The 24750-nt window shown below is 40.3% G+C and overlaps 1 protein-coding gene and 1 pseudogene across 1 annotated transcript in view; both read right to left on the bottom strand.

Moving 5' to 3' along the window:
• The window catches only part of LOC133296763 (RGS1-HXK1-interacting protein 1), a 63663-nt gene that overhangs the window by 27975 nt on the left and 10938 nt on the right, over positions 1 to 24750 (bottom strand). Inside the window, exon 5 of the mRNA XM_061495818.1 lies at positions 19210 to 19293. Within this exon, the coding sequence (XP_061351802.1) occupies positions 19210 to 19293 (84 nt within the window). The remainder of the gene's footprint in view (positions 1 to 19209; positions 19294 to 24750) is intronic.
• Positions 15893 to 17539, bottom strand: LOC133296760 (probable aspartic protease At2g35615; annotated as a pseudogene).

Below are 24750 nucleotides of genomic sequence, written 5' to 3'. Positions count from 1 at the left end.
GTTAGTCCAAAGAGCATAAGGAAACCTATATTCATTGAAAAGAACATCCTTTGAAATATAGGTTCGGCCATCTTTATTTAAACAAACATATCCTTTATGACTTGTGGAATAACCCAGGAATACACACTCTTGTGAACGAAACTCAAGTTTATGACGATTATAAGGTCTAAGAAATGGAAAACAAGCACATCCAAACACTTTAAGAAACTGATAATCTGGATTATGATGATACAGCTTGGTATAAGGAACAGCAAAATTTAAGGATGCTGTTGGAAGCCTATTGATAACAAACACAGCTGAAAGAAAGGCATAATCCCCCAAGGATAATGGTAGGGAGGCATGAGACAACAAGGTTAAACCTAGTTCAACAATATGACGATGTTTGCGCTCTACAACACCATTTTGATGATGGGTGTGAGGGCAAGCAAGTCTGTGAATGATGCCATGGTGTTTGAGATAATCAGCGAAAGGTCTAAATTCCCCACCCCAATCAGTTTGTAAGGCTTTAATGGGAAGTTGAAACTGAGTTGTTATCAAGGAATGAAACTGTTTGAAAATGGAAAGAGCATCAGATTTTTGTTTTAACAGATAAATCCAAGTGTATCTGGTGTGAGCATCTACAAAAGAAATATAGTAAGTGTATCCCAAGGTAGATTTAAAAGGAGCTGGTCCCCATAAGTCACTATAGACAAGAGCAAAAGGTGTCATACACAGTTTGTGATGAGGAGGAAGGAAGCCTGTGTGTTTTTCCAATACAGCATGAAGAGCAAAAATCACTAACATTTTTATTAGAAATTGAAATATTACAAGAGTTAAGCACTTTTGTCAAGGTTACATGATTGGGGTGCCCCAAACGACAGTGCCATAGGGAGTATGTAGAATTTGAAGGTACACAAGTTTGACTAACAGTGTAAGGCTGATCAACAGCTCGATTCTCACTCTCAACAAAATTACAGTGAGGAAAATTATCTGTATTAACAATTGAAGGACTTGCTTGACTAACACTACAAGGCTGATCAACAACTTTATTATCACTTTCAACAAAAGTACAGTGGTTAAAGCTTTCAGTTGAAGGACTGGAAGAAGACTTGAGAGAATGAGCTTGACTCAAAGCAAGGGAAATGTCTGAAAAACGATAAAGACCATCATTGCCAAGTACTCCACGAAGAAGAATGTCATGAGTGTCCTGCGATTTTACAAAGCAAACACTTGGATGAAACTCAAAATAGACAGGGTTATCTTTAGCAAATTGACTAACACTCATAAGATTTTTCATGATAGAGGGAACAAGTAATAGATTTTTGAGATGTAAGCATCTGTGAGAATCATAAGGTGAAATAAATTTTGTGGAACCAACAGCTTGAATAGCCAAACCTTGCCCATTACCAATGATGACCTGATCTGAACCACTCAATTGTTGGCTCTGTAGTAAGTTCAGAGGACTCGAAGTCACATGATGAGAGGCACCTGAATCTGGGAACCACTCAAGAGCTGGAGCAGAAGACGGAGTTGGAAGCAAACCAGGTTGTGCAGCAATCATAACCTGAGGAGAAGGCCTAACATACTGATACGACCTTTGTTGAGTCTGTAGAGGCTGTCTCTGAGCAAAGTATGGTCCATTTGATGGAGTTTCTGGAGAAGGAAGAGTGGGCACAAAGTCTTCATCAAAACGATGCCAGCAACTCTTCACGTCATGACCATACTTGTGACACAACTGACAATACACGTTTTGTCTGCTTCCACGCCCTCTACCTCTGTTAGCTCTGCTATTATAGCGTCCTCGTCCTCTATATGAAACATTAGAACGAAGAGAATCATCACCTTCCCTCTGTACAGAGGTCTGACCAGTGCTCTGTTCCTGAGTTGCAAAAACAGGGGCAAACAGAGGAGTAGAACCAGACGTGTTACTCTGTTTTTGAGCAACATTCATAGTGACTGAATCAAGAAGAGACTCATTCTGCTTTAACAACATCTGTTCATGCGTCATTAACTCAATGGCTAGATCTTCAATCGAATAGGGATTTTCTTTTCCATGAACAATAGTCACAAACGCGTTGTATTCAACTGGAAGTCCTTCCAGTATGTAATCAGTTCTATCTTCGTTTGTAACTGGATTTCCTATGGCTTTGAGAGAATCACAGAGGCTTTTGATGCGAGACAAGTACTCTTTGGCAGTTCTAGTTCCTTTCTTTATAGATCTGAGTTCTGAACGTAAATGACGAGATCTGGACTTCATGACTCCATGAAAAAGCTTGTGGATCTTATCCCAAGCTTCGTGAGCATACTGTACTCCTAGTATCTCGTTCAAAACAGATTCAGAGATAGTGGACAAGAGCCAAGATAAAAGCATAGAGTCTTGTGTGAGCCATTGAATATACGCTGGATTCTGAATCTCATTCAAACGATCTTCTTCAGACTCATATTGAATAGGAATTTTTGGATTCACAAGGTGACGATGAAGTTGATGCGATGTTATAATCGGTTCAACTATCTGATTCCAGAGTAGATAATTGTCATCTGTAAGCTTCACTGTAACTTGATGATTGAAGAGAAGAGGAGCACGATTTTCCATTGACGTTGCTTCTCTGTTCGACTTCAAGGATGCTGGAGCACTGTTACCAGCTGTAGCACTATCTTCAGAGTTGGATGCGGAAGACATAGTGAAGAACGATGATGGATCAGGCCCTCAAGATGAGAGCTCTAATACCATAATAGAATTCTTGAGAGACACCATTGATGAGAGAGAGAGAGAGAGAGAGTATTTGGATCTGAATCTTTAATATGAAGAGCACACTTTACAAAATGCTACACTCTATTAATATATAGAGTGTGAGAATGCTGACTCAGCAAGTGAGTCAGTTCTAACAAACAAACCGTATAACAGAAAGCTAAAACAGAAAGGGAGATGAGGATCAGATACATGCATGTGTACAATAGCAGAAAGTAAACCACTACTTATCTAATAGTTTTTGTGTCGACTACAGGGCTTTGAACAAGGTCACTATTCCCGACAAATTTCCTCTTCCGGCGATCGATGAACTTTTGGATCAGCTGAAGGGGGCTGGAATTTTCTCCAAGTTAGACTTGAAATCTGGTTAGAACCAGATCCGTATGAGAGTAGATGACATTGAAAAGACTGCTTTTCGCACTCACGAAGGACATTACGAATATCTCGTGATGCCTTTTGGGTTGCGGAATGCACCTCTACCTTTCAGTCTCTGATGAACACAGTTTTCAAACCCTTCTTGAGGAAGTTCGTCTTGGTCTTTTTCGACGACATCCTAATCTATAGTCACAGTGAGGAGCAGCATGGGGAACATCTGCAGGTGGTGCTGGATGTTCGGAGGCAGCATCAATTTGTTGCAAATGAAAAAAAATGCACATTTGCTAAGAGAGAATTGGATGTTATGCTGGATTACTGATCGGTTGTTTCCTGGGCTTTTGGTGCTCGCCAATTTGGCGAGGATATCTGCCCGGGTATTTTCAGCTCGTCTTATATGCTCCACTTCAACGGCTTCAAAACTTCCAATTAATTCTTTGACCTTTTCTAGGTACCTGCACATTAGCGGTCCTTTGGTTTGGTAATCGCCTGAGATTTGAAAGGTTACCAGCTGGGTGTCAGTCAAGACTTTGAGACGTCTGGCGCCCATTTCTTTTGCTTGGAGCAGACCGGCTATCATGGCTTCGTATTCTGCTTGGTTATTTGTGGCGTTGAAGTCAAAAGACAAAGAGTGTTCGAGCGCTACGCCGTCTGGGTTTTCAACTATCATCCCAGCGCCCGATCCTTTGGCGTTTGAAGAGTCGTCAACATATAATTTCCAGATTCCAGATGAAGGTGTTTCTATTGCATGATTCTCAAGGGGAGGGCTTTGCGTCATTTCAGCGATGAAGTCTGTCAAAGCTTGTGCCTTAATGGCAGTTCTTGGTTCGTAGGCGATCTGGTACTCCGACAGTTCTATCGCCCAGGACATCATTCTTCCAGCTAGATCTGGCTTATGCAAAATTTGGCGGATTGGCTGATTAGTTCTGACAGTGATTGGATGACACTGGAAATATGGCCTTAACCGTCTTGCAGCAAATATGAGTGTTAATGCCACATTTTCAACCTGTTGGTACCGAAGCTCAGCGCCTTGTAAAACTTTGCTAATAAAATAGACATGCTATTGTCCTTCATGTGATTCTTTGACGAGAGCTGCGCTGACTGCCTCTGTTCCTACGGCGAGGTACAAATACAACATCTCTCCGTGATCTGGTTTGGCAAGTACTGGCGGGCATGAGAGAGCCCTTTTGAATTCCTGAAAGGCGTTCTCACATTCTTCTGACCACCGAAAGGTGGTCCCCTTTTTTAGCAAACTAAAAAGGGGGAGGGATTTGTGTGCTGAGTTTGCCAGAAAACGAGTGAGAGCTACTAACCTTCCGGTCAGTTGTTGGACTTCTTTGATTGTTTGTGGGCTTCGCATTTCGATTACTACCTTGCACTTGTCTGGGTTCACTTCTATGCCTCGCTACTAAGCATGAAGCCTAGGAACTTTCCCGCGGGAACCCCAAAAGCCCACTTGTTGGGGTTGAGGGGCATGTTAAACTTTCTCAGTCTCTCGAAGACACCTTGGAGGTCTGCTAAGTGCTGGTCTGGCGTTTTGGATTTAGCGATCATGTCATCAATGTAAACTTCTATGCAGTTGCCGATCAGATCTTTGAACACTTCATTCACATCCTTTGATACGTGGCGCCCGCATTTTTTAATCCAAAAGGCATCATCGTATAACAATAGTTGGCGTTCTGGGTGATGAACGCCGTTTTTTTCTTCCTCCAGTAACGGGATTTGGTTATATCCCGAATGCGTCCATGAAGGACAACATTTGGAAACCTGAGGCGTTGTCGACCAGCTGGTCAATGCTCGGGAAAGGATAGGCGTCCTTGGGGCAGACCTTGTTGAGATCAGTGTAGTCAACGCACATTCTCCACGCACCATTGGGTTTCTTTACTAACACCGGATTGGATAACCAAGTTGTGTACTTGATTTCCCTGATGAACCCGGCGTCATGGAGTCTCTTGATCTCTTCATCGATGACCTTCTGGCGATCGAGACCAAACTTTCTTTTTTTTTGTGAAACTGGTTTTGCTTTAGGATCCACCGACAAACGGTGGCAGCATACGTTCGGTCGGGTCAATACCTGGCATATCAGATGGTTTCCAGGCGAATAAATCTTTATTTTCTTTTAACAGCTGGATCAGCTTGACTTTGACCTCTGGGTCGATGGTTGCCCCGATTGTTGTCTGATGATCTGTCTCACCCAGCACCACATGTTCCAATGCTCCATCTGGCGTGGGCCTGGCGTGCTCCACTCTAGGGTCATCCCTAGCGTCAAAATCTACTAGGAAGCATTGGCTGTGTTCTTTCCCCCTCACGCTAGGACTTCCTTCACCTGGGGAGGCCACCTTCTGCTGGAGTGTCCCTTCTCCCTTGAAGGTAACCTTTGTCGTCGGCCTTAAATAAATGTTGTAACAACTTCGGGCGACAATTTGATCTCCTCGCACGGTGACGATGTTATTGTCTCTGGCTATGAACTTCATTGCCAGGTGGGCATGCGAGACGCTCGCCACAAAGGCGGCGAACATTCTTCTGCCTAGGATGGCGTTGTAAGCGGATGGTGTGTCCAGTACTAGGAATTGGATGTCTGCAGACCGTGATGTTGGCGGTGTTCCAAGGGAGAGACGCAAGTTTATTACTCCCAAAGGCTTGGTGGTGGTAGCATTAAAACCTGAAAGTTCACCTGCGACAAGAGTTAAATCATTAATCGTGAATCCCAGCGCTTTGAAACAGGGTAAGAATAAAATGTCGGCAGAGCTGCGTGATCAACAAATACACGGTTAACGCCATAATTGGCGATTATTGCTTGGATGACAAGCGGGTCATCATGTCCTGGGAGGACGTCGCCCAACTCGTTGCTATCCCAAACTATGTTGCGTCTGGCTGGACCGGAGTCGCCTTTTCCTTTGCTGATCACCTTTCCTGCAACCGCCAGGCATTGTTTTAAATGCTTCTTTCTGGCGTTGGATGTTTCGCCCCCGCCGCTCAAACCACCAGAGATCATGTTAATTACTCCATGTTTGATGGCAGCGGAGTCCTCTTCTTCCACGCGCCTTCCTCCGCGGCTTGGCCTCGCTTGTGTTCTGGTTCTTTGAGGTGAGTCTTCTCTGTTGTCTCGTCCTTGGCGGGACCGAGTGCTGGATTGATTGGTTCTCCTTCTCTCTGGCGACTTGCTTCGGTCACGGTATCGCCCCCCCGATCTGGAAGAGCGGGCGCTATATGCTCCGCGCTTCTGCGTACCGCCTTTGGTGAGTTCCTCAATCTCATCCTTGAGGCGCCTGCATTCCTCCGTGCTGTGGCCATTACTGCGATGAAATTTGCAGTATGTTGTGGCCTCCTTGCTTGGCTGTTGGGACCGATTGCTATTTTTGGGATCTTCTTTGTAGTCGGTTTGTAAGACACTGTGCGACCGTCGTTCTGATGTGTCTCGCCCCGAGGGACGGGTGGAGCGAGTGGATGCTTGGTATCCTTTCCTACTTTCATCAGTGTGGTTCTTTCCCTTGTTGACCGCCTTTTCTTGATCGTGGAAGTCACCAGCTCGACTCCCTTTGTATTCTTCAATTCTCATAAATTCTTGCGCTTTTTTCTTGACTTCTTCCAAGTCAGTAATCTCGTGTCGTGCGAGTTCGTAAGCAAATTCTCCTTGTCGACAGCCTGACAAGAGTATGTGTACCTGTACCTTTGGATCTAGGCCTTGCACTTGTAAGGCCTCTTTATCAAAACAGTCTAGGAAGGACCTGAGGGACTCGCCAGAAAGCTGTCGGACCTTCTCAAGGGCGTGCACGGATTTTGGCACGGGGCGACTAGTCGCAAAATGGGACTGGAACTTGCTTGCTAAATCGTCCCAGGATGCGATGCTGCCTGTTGGTAGGGTGGTGTACCAAGTCAGAGCTCTCCCTCCCAACAGTGTTGGGAAAGTTCTGCACATGAGTAGATCCGTTTCACCGTGAAGTGTCATTGCTGCTTCGAATTTTTGGATCCACTCGAAAGGATCCGTATTGCCAACATATGTGGCGATGTTAGAGGGACCCTTGAAACCGAGGGGTATGGGAGTTAGTCGCAAGCTGTCGGTCAAAGGCTTGTTACGCCCTGACGTTTGAGCAGGCAAGCGTTATTCCGATATGTTGATCTTGTTGTGGTCGAGGTATTTGCGGGGCTTCCACGGAGTATGAGAGGGCTGGGGCTTGGTGGAAAGCTTGTTGAGCGCCATAAGGTTGTTGATTGGGATTCGGACAAGATGCCAGAGGTTGTGGAACGGCTATGTTATGGGGCTGCAAGGCGTAGCCGTGGAAAGGGAAACCAGCTTGGTGAGGTAGTTGAAAAGGTATAGCCATGCGAAATCCTCATCCCCTTTATTCTTTCTTGAGTTATGACAGACTTTCTTCACAACATTTTACTTTTGTTTCTAGTCTCTCTTATGTTTCCATCCCTAAAACCACAGGTGAAGCACTATCTCATCCAGGGTGGCGCCAGGCGATGCTTGATGAAATGCAGGCACTTCACTCCAATGGCACTTGGGATCTTGTTCGTGCTCCTCCCGGGAAGTCTGTTGTTGGTTGTCGATGGGTGTTCACAGTTAAAGTTGGTCCTGATGGCACTGTTGATCGCCTTAAAGCTCGCTTTTATATGGCCTGAAGCAATCTCCTCGGGCCTGGTTTAGCCGCTTTAGTTTAGTTGTTGAATCCTTTGGCTTAATCAGAAGCAAAGCCGATCATTCTGTCTTTTACCGGCATAGCTCTTCTGGCCAGTGCGTTTATCTCCTGGTCTATGTTGATGACATTATCATTACAGGCAGTGATCAGACCGGGATTGAGCAGTTGAAAGAGCATTTATTCAATCAATTTCAGACCAAAGATCTTGGCAGACATCGATATTTCTTGGGGATCGAAGTTGCACAGTCTAGGCGGGGCATTTCCATCTGACAGAGGAAGTATGCACTGGATATCCTAGATGAGACTGGCATGTTAGGCTGTAAACCCATTGATACACCTATGGACCCCAATGTTAAGTTATTACCAGGACAGGGGGAGCCACTGCCAGATCCTAGTCGCTACCGCCGACTAGTTGGAAAATTGAATTATCTTACTGTGACAAGGCCAGATATCTCCTTCGCAGTGAGTGTTGCAAGTCAATTTCTTGATTCTCCCTGTGACTCGCATTGGGATGCAGTTATTAGAATTCTCCGATATATTAAAAAAGCGCCAGTAAGAGGTTTATTATATACAAATAAAGGGAGTTCAGAGATCTCTAGTTATTCAGATGCTGACTGGGCAGGTTCTCCTTCAGATAGACGATCCACCTAAAGGTATTGTGTTCTCTTCGGAGGAAATTTGATCTCTTGGAAGAGTAAGAAGCAAACTGTGGTCGCCAGATCCAGTGCGGAGGCAGAATATCGGGCAATGGCAAATGCAACCAGTGAGCTCATCTGGCTGAGACAATTGCTTAAGGAACTCCATCTCTGTGAACAAAGGCCTATGAAGCTCATTTGTGACAACCAAGCCGCTTTGCATATATCCTCCAACCCAGTCTTTCATGAAAGGACCAAGCATATAGAAATTGACTGTCATTTTGTTAGAGAAAAGATCCAGTCAGGGGAGATCGAGACAGCATTTGTCAATTCCAATGATCAACTTGCGGATGTATTCACTAAAGCTCTTAGAGGTCCCCGAATAGATCATATTTGTAACAAGCTGGGAGCTTTTGATATATACGCACCAGCTTGAGGAGGAGTGTTAGAAATAATATTAATTTATTATTATTAGAATAGTCTAGATTGTGGGCTTGGCCCATTAGGTCTTTTAGTCTCTATAAATAGAGAGCCTCCTTGTACAGTTATACACACTTGAATATACAATATATTTCAGATTCAATTGGATGTACTCCCATGATAGCAGTGTTGGGCGTGTTTGGCGCTGCCTTTTGGGCAGCGCTGCGCCTTCTGCGTCTGGCGATGTCAGCACTGGGCAGAGGGTAGTTTTCCCTTTATGGTGCCTGTGGCTGGCGCCTTTGGTGGTTAGCGTCCCGGGGTGGGGCATTTTGGTGTGTCCCTTGGACATGCTGCAAGGTTGGAGGGCGCGAGACTCCACGTCAGGGTTGGGGCTGAGGATTGGGCCTGGCCAGCTGGGTTGTACCAGTGTTTGGGCCATCCGGCACAGTTCCTTTGTGTGATTTCTTAATTACTAATCCAATTCTATCAATTGGTATCAGAGCTTCCGATCTGAAAGCTCTATGAACCATGGTCATGCTAAGAAGGGAGAATCTAAAAGATGATCTTAAAAAAAATTGTTGCGCCTGGACCAAGCTCTGCAACAAATGAAGGATCGCCTAAGCCCTAGAAGAGAAGTCCCAAAGTTCTATGGAGAAGATGAAGAAGCTTTGGGATGGCTAATCTATCTGGAAAAATATTTCTAGGCAGAAAAAATTCTTGAAGATGAGATGATAGAGGCGATGAAGGGGCTTAAAAGACATGCGTTTAGTTGGTACAAATGTTGGAATTGAATCGATCCAAATGTGAATTGGGGGACATTTTTTAGGGCATTTCTATAATGATACCAACTAGAGATATGCTTGGAAGATGAAGATATGAAATCAGACTTTTAGGAGCCAAAATCTGATACGCAAAAACATTCGATGTTGGAGAAGCTAGAAATTATAGATGAACATGAGAAGATGGAGATTGAAGAGAAGCACACGATTATTGTTGTTACAGATAACAACGCAGTTGATGAGGAGTTTGAAAACCCAAAGGGAAGGAAGCGCATGGTAGTTAATGAAAAACAGCCACTTGAGGAGTTCGATGGCCTTTTATGCCAAGAGAATGGTCATTCTTATAGCTTTAATTTTAGAAAATTTCCAGACTTCAAGGAGGATGAAATTGGCTGCCATGGTCAATAGCTTTGAGAAGTTTAATCCAGAGGTATAGACCATTGTATTGCTAAGGCATGCTTATGAAGCTAAAGGGTCTCGTAGCCAAAGTAAATCGATGTTTACCAAATTTGTGACCCTTCTATCTGAATTTGATTCTCCAAAAATTCCATTGTGTTACCTAATAGCTATTGGGATGAAAAGTGGAGAATTGTCCACGTGACTAAAGAACTTTATTCAATGGTTTGTTTGTTAATTTTGGGTATTTTTCGTAATCACGGTCCACCTTGGTCAATAGGACGGTCAATTTGGCATGTCATATTTCAAAGATTCATAATGAGGCTTCAGTTGGGAAACATGTCAGAAAGCCAACAGAGTATATTGAGGAAATTTATTGGGGATTAGGAAACATGTTTTGCTTCTTGGCCATGTGAAGGGAGAAGTAGATGTCGTCGTTGTTTTATAATTGTATTAGTTTGATTGGAAAGATAAAGCAGTTGAATTAAATCACAAGTTAAGACAATCTGCTAGGTGGGAAGCTCAACAGTAATGGGATCCCAGGGTAAATTATCATGTTCGTCGCATATGTGGATCCCAACAACTCAAGCAGTGGGATCCTGGGGGAGGGACCTTTGCTAGTGGACTCTACCTTGGAGACAAAGTGAATTATTTTTTTGGAGGAGAAGGGGGGCGTATTGATACACTTCCTATCAAGGTTTATGCTAGGAAGTGTTTTAGAGGATCATAGGGTCATGAGGTTGCTGACTCATCCAAGTTTGTTAGAGGAGAAAGAGTAGAGGTTGATGTGGAAGGAGTTAGTTGAGGAGGTTTTTGTTAAATGGAGAAAGAAGGGGATAGAGAGGCACGTCTGCAAATTGGGACTTTTGGTTGGGAAAGATCAACACCTCTCTAATTGTGTTGAATCTATCTTCTTTTCTTCTTTATCTTTTATGTAATTTGCGAGAGCTAGGTTGTAATCTGTCTTTCCTTTGTAATGTCATTTCATTTGGTGTTTTATTGCAATTCAGTTCAGTAAAATACAGAAAATCCAGAAAGAAATCCAAGATCCCTTTGTTCCTTTGATTTCTTAATTACTAACGCAGTTCTATCACAGTTACTCATGGGACTAAGGAAGAAGAGGATCGTAGTGAATCATGTTCTACTCCAATAGCTTCCCCTACTACGAACCTACCAGAGTCTACTGAGTCTATTGATGACCTTCCTATTGCTCTTCAGAAAGGTACTCAATCCACTACCAATCCCCAGGTACCATCATATAGTGTTTTTTTGTCTTCCTTGTCTTTTGTCCAGATTCCTAGATCCACACTAGTGAGATGCTTTCTCGTCGAAGATAGAGACAAGCCATGATTGATAAGATGCTTGCCCAAGAGTAGAGTGGCAATGTGGCATGTAGGAGCTGGTTCCTCTTCCTCCAAGCAAAATTATTGTCGACTATCGATAGGTGTATGCAGATCAGATTAGCCTGGATGGTAAAACCGATCGCCTTAAAGCACATTATAACACCTCGTATTTCTAAATGTATAATTATATGTGAAACTGTGGATTAAAGGGGTAGCATTAGTGAAGATCCTGAAAGTAGGGCCAAAATACGTAAAAAGGGCAAAATGATAATTTACTAAACACGTAACCCAAGACAAGAAAAATGAGTAGAAGGTCTCATGGTAAAAATAATGCCGGAAATGGATTTAAAACGAAAAATCGAGTGGATTAGCAAGTTTCGGAAAATTTGATGAATAGTGATTTTACCATTGTAAAATACTGCTGTATAATTGTACCGATAAGCGTGAAAATATGATCAGCATTTCTATGGAGTAAAAATATAACGTGAACGAGAAAAATATGTAGGTTATGAATTTATGGGTTAAATTGGGTGATTTAAGCGAGTTAAGTGATGTGTGGGACCTACTAAAGTGACTTAACTCACTTTTCTCTCTCCTCCTCTCTTCTTCCTCCTGTGAGCGTTCTCCATTGTTAAGGGCATTGAAGCTTTTGATTTCCAACTCTTTTTTCTAGCCATTTTTGAGAGAAACTCCAAACTACAAAGTTGTTCCCTTTGAGATTGTGAGTGACTTTCATGTAGAGTGCACCTTGTGAGGATCATTGTGTGATGAGATATACCCCAAAGTCAGCCACGAATTTTGAAGGATTTTTGGGAAATTTTGGGACCTTTTGTGTTGATTCATTAGTTGGAGACTATCCCCTTGGATCCTAGGAAGCTATTGGTGGTAAGTTTTCACACTCTCTTTGAGTTTTAATAGAGATTATAAAAAGGATGAGGGTTTTTGGTTATGTGTGTTGAGTTATGGTAGTTAGGAGCATTAAATGGTATCTCTCTTTTACAATTAAATGCTTAGAATGATAAATGATGATGATTGATGCAATAAAAATTATTGTGATTTGGAAATTGTAACTTAGGAAATTTTGTGATGAGATTTCAATACTTTGTGAATTGGTACGATGATAGGATTGAATAATTGAGTTGTGGAGCATTGGTATGAGTTAATAATAGGTTTGTATGAGATGTGTAAGTGTTGAATTGGATTAAAAACCTTGGAGCATGAGTCCATGTGTAATTCGACCTATAAGGGAATTTACGGAAAAAAATGAGGTGAAAAATGTTGTACGATTAATGGTTGATGCTTTGATGCATAGAATAGTGGATTGGTGAGTTAGTTTGATGACTAAAAGAGTTAAGGTAGTTGAATTAGATGAGATGGGGCCATTAGGCCTAAGCGGTTGTAATTGGTAATAATTCTTGTGAAGTTGATTGATTGTTTGCAATTGGTTTATGGCCATTGTTGTTTGATCATTTAGGTTGCCTCTCACAGACGCAATAGAAACGGATTAAGCTTGGAGCTTACGTGGAAGAGCAATATTTGCGGAGTTGAGGTAAACTCTTGGTACTTAGGTTTTATCCCTTGTGTGTTCCGCCACACCTAGTGGAAGGTCGTAGTTTGGATTTTGTGCTCTTTGACGTTGTATGAATTGTATGTTCATGCATTATTGCTTGATTGTGTGACATGCTTGGAGCATGTTGTGTGACATATCTGTGATCTCTGGCCAGTAGAAGTGTGTGGATTGGACTTCCGCCGGAGATATCCCTTAGGGGGATTCCGATCGGGTTTTGCCGTGGGGCCGACTCTGGGAGCGACACCAGGATGATCCAAACGTGGGACTTCCGTTGGATAGGGCTCATGAGGAATTCCAGTTGGGTTTTGCCATAGGGTCGTCTCATCCATGGGAGAGGCACCAGGAAGCTTCCCGGGAGTTATATGATGGAGTCCTTGAACGGAATCCTTGTATGGATGTTCTTGCATGTGAGCCCAGTGTGATGTGATTTTGTATATTATGCATTTTATATGATGATCATTGTATGCACATTGAGTGAACCATGGGGTGGAGTGATCCTCTAGTACCCTAGGTTTACTGAGATATATTTGTATATCTCACCCCGCGTTTGGGGACATCATTTCAGGTTATAGTGAGCATGGAGGACCATCGGGCAAGAGACCCGCTTAGTGGAGGATTTGAGCATGATGTGCATATGGAGAGCATGGCATTTTGGAGGAGTATATTTGATGCACATAACATTACATTTAGCATTTTGGACTTAAATCATGAACATATTGCATGTTGAGATTTTTATGCTTTTGTGGTGTTCATGACTAGATTCTAAGTCTATGAAGTTGATGTATATTTATGCCTATTGTTTTCTTTGACATTTTGGTGAGCATAGGACTTGTCCATGGCCACACATTATGTTTTGAGGCACTTAGAGATTTAATGTTGTAAATAAGCCATATGATGTGTAAATGGCAAAACAAATGGTGAATGATGTAAATGATATATTGATATTAGATTATGCATGATGGAAGGGCCTAGAGCATACATTAGTAATGGTACATGTGTTATATTAAGTATTAAAGTGTTAGGAGTGAAATAATGGATCCCTCTTGAAGTCAAAAAGCTATCAAAAATGTGATTTCACAGTAGGGAATTGATTCCCTTCAGTGTGGGAATCGATTCCCTGAAACAGAGGACGTAGAAATCAGCCACTGCGAAGGCTGGGAATCGATTCCTAAAAACAGGGGAGCCAAAATATAGCTACTATCTGTTACTGTAGCTGCTGGGAATCGATTCCTTGCTGTTGGGAATCGATTCCTACTGTGCAAATTTCGAAAATGAGTCATTTTATAACCTAAAGTTAATGGTATTGCTTGGAGGGATTATAATAAATAAGTTTTATGCTTCTGTGAGTTTTGCATTTACAATTACGGTGTTGTTTTTAATTGATTACGGAAATGTTTAATGTTTAAAGATAAGGATGTAATATAAGAAAAAGTTTACCCGTAATTTAATTAACTCAATTACTATGATTGTAACTGCGCTTAATACCATATGCAATGATAACATTACCGGTACGTAACGGGCTGTTACACACATCTTGCTAAGGGATATATTTAGACTTGTGGTCTTGATAATTATGATGTTTTTTCTCCCGTGGCTAAAACTGCTTCAATTTGATTGTTTTTAACTATGGTAACGATTGGTCATTAGCTTTCATATCAGTTAGACATTAAAATGACTTTCTACATGGTTATCTTCAAGAAGGAATATACTAGTTTGTGCTCTTGGTAGTCAGGACTGGTTTGCAAATTACTACAATCACTTTGTGGGTTAAAATAGAATCCACAAGCTTGATTTGAAAAGTTAAGCACAGTTCATGAGGCCTATGGTATGACATAGAGTATAGCTAATTACCTAATCTTTTATGAATATGCTTCATCTAGCCAATGTGTTTATATGGTAATTTATGTGGATCTATAGTGATTAGAGGTAATGAGCATGAGAAAATATATCAAATGAAGGACCACCTATTTAATCACTTTCAAACTAAGGACTTGGATAAACTCAAATACGTCGTCGGTATAGAGGTAGCTCGGTCCAAAAGTGGTATTGCTATTTCACAATGGAAGTATGCTATGGATATATGGAGGAGTCCAATATGTTGAAATATAAACTTGTTAACAATCCTAACAATCCTATGGATCCAAATATCAAATTATTATTAGATCAAGTAGAGCCATATCTAGGTTGGCATTAGGATAGGCTTTTTTTTCTAGAAAAGCTGTTTTTTTTATTAAAAAAAAAGTCCTTTCAAGTAATTTTATGCATTTGGATAGCATTTTTTTAGAAAAACAAAAAGTTAAAAAAAAAAAAAGATTAAAATGATGTTTAGTTTTTTTAAGTCGGGATGTCTTGCTTCTAAAAAGAGCATAAGTCAAACATTAAATATTTTTTTTAAAATCCAATTTTACCCCAACCTCACTCCAACCACTCCCACCATATCCTTTTAGTAATTTTATATATAAAAAGTGCCTATTAATTTTAACATCCAAACAAATTTTTTATTTGAAAGTACTTTTTAGGTATTTCATCCAAACATAAAATAGCTTTAACTTTTAGAAAGTCTTTTTTTAAAAGCCCATCCAAACATGAAATAGACATAAAAAGTCTTTTTTTTTTTTTTTTTTAAAAAAATCCATCCAAACTGACCCTAGATCCCAACAATATTGAAGCCTAGTTGGGAAAGTAAACTACTATAACAACATGTTCTCAGAAGTTATGAGAAAAGAGAGGAAAATAGAAGAGAAAAGTAAGATAATAAAGAGGGAAGGTAGAAAGAAGAATCCAGAGAGAAATTGGAAAGAGAGAGAGTTGGTAATTTTCTTCTTGATATCTTTTTTCCACGACACCTTACTTATATATATAGTCTAGGTGGTTACAACAGAATACTAACAAACTAAAAATATAAAAGATGTAACAAATGAACATTAGATTAATAAATTGATATGCTTGGGCTATTATTTTTGGCTGGTGTGTTACATTCCACCACCCTTCAAAACAACCTCGTTCTCAAGGTTGACATATGACTATACCGGGATCAAATATGAAGATACATGACAGCCCAAATGTAGTTGCTTGCCATGGATAAACAACATTAGTAGCTACAATTCCAAGCATCAGAACCTCATCTCCAACCATTATAGATTTTATTTGGACATAGTAAAATGTATCAACAGGGTTCTCTTTCCCACCAACAAAAGAAGTAAAATTCAAATTGGGATGGCTGAGAAGCTCCTAGTATTGACCAAATATCAACTTGCTCCTAACACTTGAATCACTATTCCTATCCATAAGACAACAGGAAAAAGAATGATCATAAAGAGATTGAAGCTGAGAAGCAAATGACAATGGCCCTCTCCCTCCGCCAAACAATCCAGCAGCCCATGAAATAGACCTCTATTCCAAAGACCATAACCAAACATAACATTCTCAACAAGTCTCCACTCAGGCTTCCAAGTAGGTGTTGTAAGATTAACTGTGAAAGTTTCAACAGCAAAATCCCCAGTTGTATTGGAATTATCACCATACAATAGAAGTATGGATAACTTTGATTCTCACTCTTGCAAGGACAAGGAGGATCTGGGGATGAAACCAATTGACACCGAGGAGCATGAGAACTTATATTCTTGAAAGAACTATGTTAGAGAATAATATTAATCATTAAAAAGACTTTCATCCAACACCTTAAGGTTTTAGGTTGAAATGGTTCTTTATATGGTATCAGAGCTTCCTTGACCATAAAGTCACAAGTTCGATCCTCCCCCCCCCCCCCCGGGCCGCGCTTGTGGAATTAAATAAGCATAAGGTAAAACCAAAAAAGAAAAATTGGGCCTATGCAATATCCGCGTTTCAAGCCCAAAGGGCTCTTACTTGAGGGTGTATGTTAGATAATAATATAAATCATTAAAAAGACCCCCATCCAACACCTTAAGGTTTTGAGTTGAAAATGTTCTTTACAAACTAGATTCTTTAGGATCATAATATGGTCCATTTTGATCAAAACAAGCATCAAAAGGAACACGTTGAATCCAGTTAAGATCACTACCAGTAACAAGTATCAGAGAAAAATGTTTAGGTGTTAACAAACACATCCTTGAAGTACTCATCGAAGCCAAGACTGACACCTGACTTTAAGGTTTCCACAAGTTGACTTGAATAATAGCCGGCAAAATTTTCTGGTGGGGCAACCACTGGTTTATAGGGCTTCTTTGATTGCTCCTGCGCTTTCTTCAGCCTTGAAATGGTTTTTTGGTTCGTCTTTGTTATGATCCTTCCATGAAGGTTCTGAATTCTTGTCAAGTCCCTCACTATAAAATCAACCACAGATTTTTTTGGCTCAACATCTATGCTATCTAAATGGTGTTTCAAAGATTGCTTGTGTTGTTTTGCTACTAGAAGAGTTGCCCCTTCTTCACCATCAATGTCTTCACTTGAGGGCATGGTAGCTCTAGAATGCACAAATTTCTCTGACTTTGAGAAACCACACCCACTATTGGTTAAAGAAGAAACAACATTGAAGCTTGGAGTAGTGGTTATTCCCTCGAACACCTTGCACGCATAATGCAACAACTCAGAAGAAAAATCACTAACTAATGGTTGGACATGAACCTGGGCACCCAAATTAGGGTCGCGAATTGCACCACAAGCAGAAAACATAACATAGAAGGTAAATGACAGAGGAGCAAGGCTTGGTTTCCTCAAATATGCGTACAAACGCACAACGGTCTAGTTGGTGGAGAATGGTGGTGTAGCCATTGCACAAGTTGAATCTGGCAGCTTAGGCAAGGGTGGTTTAGCAATCGGTGTATAGGGGACCACAACTGAATTTGAGCTACTAGAGAAACCTCCAAACCCGGACGTTAGTGTGAAAGATGCTGAGACTCCTCCAAACAGATGAGGAGGGGTCCACGCACCGACGAAATTCGATGAAAATAAGTGTAGAGGTCGTAGTGGTAGATCAAACGAAACCAGAAACGGTGACCATGATTGGCGATTAACATCGAAAATCTCAATGCTTGGAGCAACAGCACCGTACACAGGGGTTAAAGGAACCTGCAAGAGATGAGGGTGGTTTGCGACATCTGAGATCTGGAAGTCAGAATCTAATTTCAATTCGAATTCTAATTCGGATTCCAATTCCAATTAGATTCTGATGCCATTTTTGTTTCAACAATTGTAGTCGTCTTGTCCAACAAGTGCCACTGCAGACGTTGTTGACTTTGTTGCTCGTGAAACTCACGAAGCTGGATAGTCATGCAATTCAACTTAGATGTGAAGTCAGCCATATGGCGAACAAGTGAAGCTAGGAGAATGGCTTTTATGTCGTTAACATCTAGGTTGATGGGAGCTTGGCTGGTTTGGATGTGAGGTTGGAGATCCAAAATCGTTTGTGGAAAGTGATGTTGAGCGTATGAAATATGCATAGAACGAGCACGGAGGGAGGGCGAATTCGGGAATGAAAGCACCATTGTAACAACACGTTCTCAGAAGTTATGGAAAGAGAGAGGAAAATAGAAGAGAAAGGTAAGATAATAGAGAGGGAAGGTAGAAAGAAGAATCCAGAGAGAAATTGGAAAGAGAGAGAGTTGGTAATTTTCTTCTTGATATCTTTTTTTCCACAACACCTTACTTATATATAGTCTAGGTGATTACAACAGAACACTAACAAACTAAAAATATAAAAGATGTAAAAAATGAACAGTAGATGAATAAACTGATATGCTTGGGCTATTATTTTTAGGCTGGTGTGTTACAACTACCATGCTGTTACTAGACCTGATAATTCTTTTCGAGTGATTGCTATTACTAGGCTGGTTTACCTATTGATCGATGATCTATATAATGCATCCCATCTCAAGATAGTCCCCATTTTACAATAAAATATCTTTTTGATTTGCTAGATGATATTTCTTATGCTTTAGAAATTCCATGTTTCTTCTACCAAAACCTAATATAATGTATCAGCCAACTTTCAAGATGGGACTCTACAAGATGTGTGGGCTGAGCCAACAAAATTTAAGCCCAACATGACCTGACCCGATTTGGCAAACTGGATGCAGGTTTTGAATCAGGATTATCCGACTAGTCTGTAAACAAGGTTTTTCTTTTGCTTTCCCACCAGCCCTTAGCTAATGGTGTTTTAGTATTGTTGATATCTTTTAACCATTCTTTCTTCTCCAAAAATCTCAAGTGCTAAACATTTTATTCTATTGTTTTTCACCTATACCATAGAAACTCTTAATGCATGAAATAACTGAAAATTAAATATGACAAAAAATAAAATAAAATAAAAAACTACTTCAATAGAAGATTATATATATTTTCACCTCCAACTTTTCACCTTCAACCTTTAGAAGATCAATAGATTTCCGCAACTCTTTCACTTCACCGCTGGCTCTGGAAATCAAAGACTGCATCCAAAAACAAATGCCAAAGCTCCAGGTAATTATTATGCATCTTCGCATGCACTTCAAACATATGTGAAAATAAACAAGACGGCGTAAACTTCAACAGCAGCTACATAATGAAAGAAAGACATGCAAAGACCAATTTAATATCCAAGCATAGATTTAGTAATTGCCTAGTGATGTCCAGTTTAGTACACATGTCTAGTGATTTAGCATTGTATGCTTTAACATTTTGTGTACAGACTAATGAGTAAGAACATCACACAATGACAGGTGCATTAATGTACAAGTTGAAATATGAAGTATTCTGAATATTATTACTTGATTATTCATGTACAAAGGTTTACAGAACATAGACTAATGTAAGGAGTTACTTTCCAAATAGGAAGTTGATTCTAGAGAAACAATCAAACCTATAATTTGTCACATATATTTCCAATAAATTGTCCTATCATAATGTTACAATCTAGTTGAAAGGTATGGGACTTGGAGTCCCATATCGAAAGCATAATACTATAGTGTGGGGTTTTATATGAATTTTGGACTCTCCTACCTTACAAGCTAGCTTTTGGGACGAGGTTTTCCCAAAGTCCGTATCAATTGTTATCAACATGGTCAAAATCGCGTTCCAAATCGAAGGATCATCAGATTTTGCAATCTTCTCATCCGTGATCAATCCAAAACAGTTGCTAGATCGAAGAAAGCGGGATCGCTTGGGATCATCGGGGAAGATCGCTGAAATGGTGGGATCAAGCATTAACGATGCGGAAAAAAGTCCACAAAAAATGGGTTATGTGAATGAAAAAGATAAAGTATTGAAAAAATTCACCCACATGTATAAGTCAAAAGCGAGAAAACATAGCAGAAACTTCAAATGATGCAGAAACTATGGGCCAGAGAAGATGAAGTGGCATTGAAGATGAAATGGCAGCATTGAAACTGTTTAGCAAAAGTGACTTAGGGCTATTTGATGTTCAGGGGCAGCAAATGGGCAAGCCTAATATTGAAGTGGGTTCTTCTATATCATTTTGGGCCATTGACTTTGAAACTGAAGATACAGAAAGAATTTATAAAACCTAGGCCGTGGACTTTGAAACTGAAGATACAAATAGAATCTATAAAACCTGGGCCTTATACAAACTTGAGAAGCTTTAGAAAGACATTAAACCAATTGAAAATATTAAAAAAAAAAATAGAGGAGAATTAACTTTAATTAAATTATTTTTTATAATTAAAATTAAGAAGGTAAGATCTTTACGATTCGTGTCGATGCCGTGATTTATGATCTGGTTTTATAAATTCTTTTTGTATCTTCAGTTTCAAAGTCAATGGCCCAAAATAATTTAGAAGAACCCACTTCAATATTAGGCCGTGGACTTTGAAACTGAAGATACAAATAGAATCTATAAAACCTGGGCCTTATACAAACTTGAGAAGCTTTAGAAAGACATTAAACCAATTGAAAATATTAAAAAAAATAGAGGAGAATTAACTTTAATTAAATTATTTTTTATAGTTAAAATTAAGAAGGTAAGATCTTTACGATTCGTGTCGATGCCGTGATTTATGATCTTGCCACCCCTTTTCGATCTTAGGTAAGATCTCAACTCTGACTACCTCGGGTATCAAAACCTTTCACCATGTCTTTCAATTGCAATTGAGTGGCGCGAATGGTTACACTGCCATTGCAGTGCACGCCCAGGGCTAGTAAAAAACTAGCGCAAAGCCAGGCTGCGAGGGTGCTGGGCTGCAGAGCGTTGTGGGATTTTAAGATCGAATTGCAAAATATGGGACTTGGAGTCTGATACAACACCTCTTATAACCTAAAAGTGTATCATAGGTAGAGTTTCAGGGAATTAAAATCCCTTAACTTCCCTTATGTTGAGTCAGTTGCTGACTCATTAGTGATAGAGGGGAAGTTTGTTATAGAAAAACGGTTAGAGCAACAGATTGAAACGAGGAAAGCAAGGAAAAGGAGAGGCATCTTAGGAATTTGGGACTTAGGCTTCTAGGAGAGATCAGAAGCTCTCTAACTCTTTTGACTCTATCTTCATCTTGTTCATTATTTTTGTTGTTAATTCAGTACTTTGTAATCTTTCATACCCATTTTAACTCTCTGGATTGTTTCCAAGTCGCTTTTCATTTAAATAAGATTTCCAATTGCTTTTTGTTTCCTTTAATATTGGAGTATTAGATTTGGTTTGTAACAATGTCCCACATTGGAAACATAACGTTCTGGCGTGGTGTTTATATGGACTTTAGGTTCTCCAAGATTACAAGCTAGCTTTAGGGTGAGGTTCTTCCAAGGTTCTTATAACGTAATTTATCTGATAAAGAGAGAAATAAACCTACAATAATTACACAATTATACCACTTATATTTCCAACACTTTCCCCTCAAACTGGTAAGTGGATATCTAACATTGCAACCTGTTCATGTGGGCTTGAATATTCTCGGTGGAAAATCTGTTAGTGTCACCATATAAGCTAATGGAACTCTTAAAGAGATATATAAAGTAGTATGGAAATGGCATATTTAATATCACAAAATAACTTTATAGGTCTGACAGAACTAGATCAATTAATGGAAAAATAAAGAAGACTCGAGGAAGTTTGGCCCAGATTGGAATCTGGATTTTCTATATATTGAAGGAAGACTACTACAGTATGGTAAACTACACAACATTAGAGAGGTGTTGAGCTCTCCCAATCCCAAGTCCAAATCCATTCCTGCCTCTACACACCTTTTTCTCCCTCATATCCCTTAACTAACTTCCTCAGCTAGCCTATTGTCTCTCTCTACTAACTGAATTGCCCTCCACATTCCTTCCTAGAATATTCCCTCCAATGCTATTCTTTGGCTGAGTCAGCAGTAACATTTATTCCTCTCAGGTGCATTCCAGAATAAACATTCATAGGCTTTCTATTAATGTCTTTTATATTTCACTTTTAGGTCATCTAGTATGACTTACACACAAACCAATTCACATACCCCTTGAACCATAGATTGAAATTATCCCTCTACACTTCATTGACCTACCACATTTAGTTTATTACTCCACCATGTTACCAAATTCCAAGAAGGAATATACAATAATCAGAGGATGATCTTTGGTGAGTAAGGGATCATGCACTATTAGCGTGGATATAAACATAAGGACAAGTTTCCACCTTTTTGGAATAACAATCCTCACCTTTTTGTCCACAACATGCTAGTATCTCTCCCTCAAGTCGTACATGAACTAACTAACAACACTAACTACATATGCTAAATCTAGTCTGATATGAGCTAAATATATCAATCTCCAGCTAACCTCCGATACATTCCTTTATCAACCTTGGGACTTTCTTCTTCATTTCCCATTTTGTGATTTTGCTCAATAGACACATCAGTAGCCACGCATCCAAGTTTTCTATTTTCCTTGAGGAGATCAATGACATACTTTGAGAGATAAAAGTATCTCGTTTGGAGTAGGATACATCTATGTCAAGGATACTAGAGAATTCATTGTTATTTTTTTGTAATACTTGAATATAAAATAATAGAAGAATAATATGTTGTGTATTGATCTGTGTCAAGGAGTTACAATATATAGAGACCCTAATGGGCTTAAGTGTAAGGCCCAAACCTAATCCAAACCTAATCCTAATACAGTCAGAATACAGTCAGACTATTTACGGATAAGACAGAATCCAATCATATCTAATCAAATCTAATCATATCATATCTAATATTCTAACACTCCCCCTCAAGCTGGTGCGTATATATTATGAGCACCAAGCTTGTTACAAATGTATTCAACCCGAGGACCTCTAAGAGCTTTGGTGAAAACATCTGCTAGTTGATTAGATGAGTTGACAAAAGCTGTCTTGATTTCTCCTGACTGAATCTTTTCCCGAATGAAGTGACAATCAATCTCTATATGTTTGGTCCTCTCATGAAAAACAGGATTAGAGGATATATGTAGTGCAGCTTGATTATCACAGATGAGTGTCATGGGTTGTTTCTGTTCACAAAGATGAAGCTCCTGAATCAACTGTTTTAACCAGATCAACTCACAGGTAGTATTTGCCATTGCACGATACTCAGCTTCTGCACTAGAACGGGAAACAACAGGTTGTTTCTTGCTTTTCCATGAGATTAAGTTTCCTCCAAAGAAGACACAATAACCAGAAGTAGAGCGTCTGTCCGAGGGTGATCCTGCCCAATCGGCATCTGAGTAACCACAAATTTCTGTATTTCCCTGATCCGAATACAACAAACCTTTTCCTGGTGCTCCTTTGATGTATCGGAGGATCCTCACAGCAGCATCCCAATGTGAATCACAAGGGGAATCAAGGAACTGACTGGCCGTACTGACAGCGAAAGAAATATCTGGCCTAGTCACAGTAAGATAATTGAGCTTCCCAATTAGCCTCCGATAACGTCCAGGATCAGATAACGGCTCCCCCTGTCCGGGTAATAACTTGACATTAGGATCCATAGGTGTATCAACTGGTTTACTCCCCAACATACCAGTTTCTTCTAGGATATCCAAGGCATATTTCCTTTGACAGATAGAAATGCCCTGTCTTGATTGCGCCACCTCAATTCCCAAGAAGTAACGCAGCTTCCCAAGGTCCTTTGTTTGAAATGTACTAAACAAATGCTGTTTTAACTGACGAATTCCGTCTTGATCACTTCCGGTGAGAATGATGTCGTCAACATAGACTAACAAATAGATACACTTATCAGGAGATGTAATCCTATAAAACACAGAATGGTCAACTTTACTGCGGATTAAGCCAAACGCCTGAACAGCAGAACTGAAACGACTGAACCATGCTCGAGGAGACTGCTTGAGACCATATAAGGATTTCCGAAGACGACACACCTTTCCAGACTCCCCCTGAGCAACAAAACCAGGTGGTTGCTCCATGTAAACTTCTTCTTGTAAATCACCATGAAGAAAGGCATTTTTGATGTCAAGTTGAAGGAGTGGCCAGTGACGAACAGCAGCAAGGGCAAGAAAGAGGCGGACTGACGCCATCTTAGCGACCGGAGAAAATGTATCGCTATAATCAAGGCCAAAGATTTGAGTAAAACCCTTGGCAACTAAACGTGCCTTGAGACGATCAATATGGCCATCAGGTCCAACTTTCACAGTAAAAACCCAGCGACAACCAACTATAGACTTCTCTGGAGGAGCAGAAACAAGGTCCCAAGTGCCATTGGAATGAAGTGCAGTCATCTCATCAAGCATTGCTTGACGCCACCCTGGATGGGAAAGTGCTTCACCTGTGGTCTTAGGAATAGAAATAGAAGAAAGACTAGAAACAAAGGTGAAATGAGGTGAAGAAAGACGGTCATAACTCAAAAAGGTATAAAGAGGATAAGGGTTACGAGTAGTACGTGTACCTTTTCTTTGAGCAATGGGAAGAGTCTCTGATGAAGGATCCGGAGGGGAAGAAGCAACAGCAG

This window comes from Gastrolobium bilobum, unplaced genomic scaffold, assembly GCF_033153095.1.
Source record: "Gastrolobium bilobum isolate Gb01-03AN ecotype WA unplaced genomic scaffold, APGP_CSIRO_Gbil_v1 utg24368, whole genome shotgun sequence".
Taxonomy (NCBI): Eukaryota; Viridiplantae; Streptophyta; class Magnoliopsida; order Fabales; family Fabaceae; genus Gastrolobium; species Gastrolobium bilobum.
The sequence above is the reverse complement of the archived record's forward strand: the minus strand, read 5'-3'. Positions and strand labels throughout refer to the sequence as shown.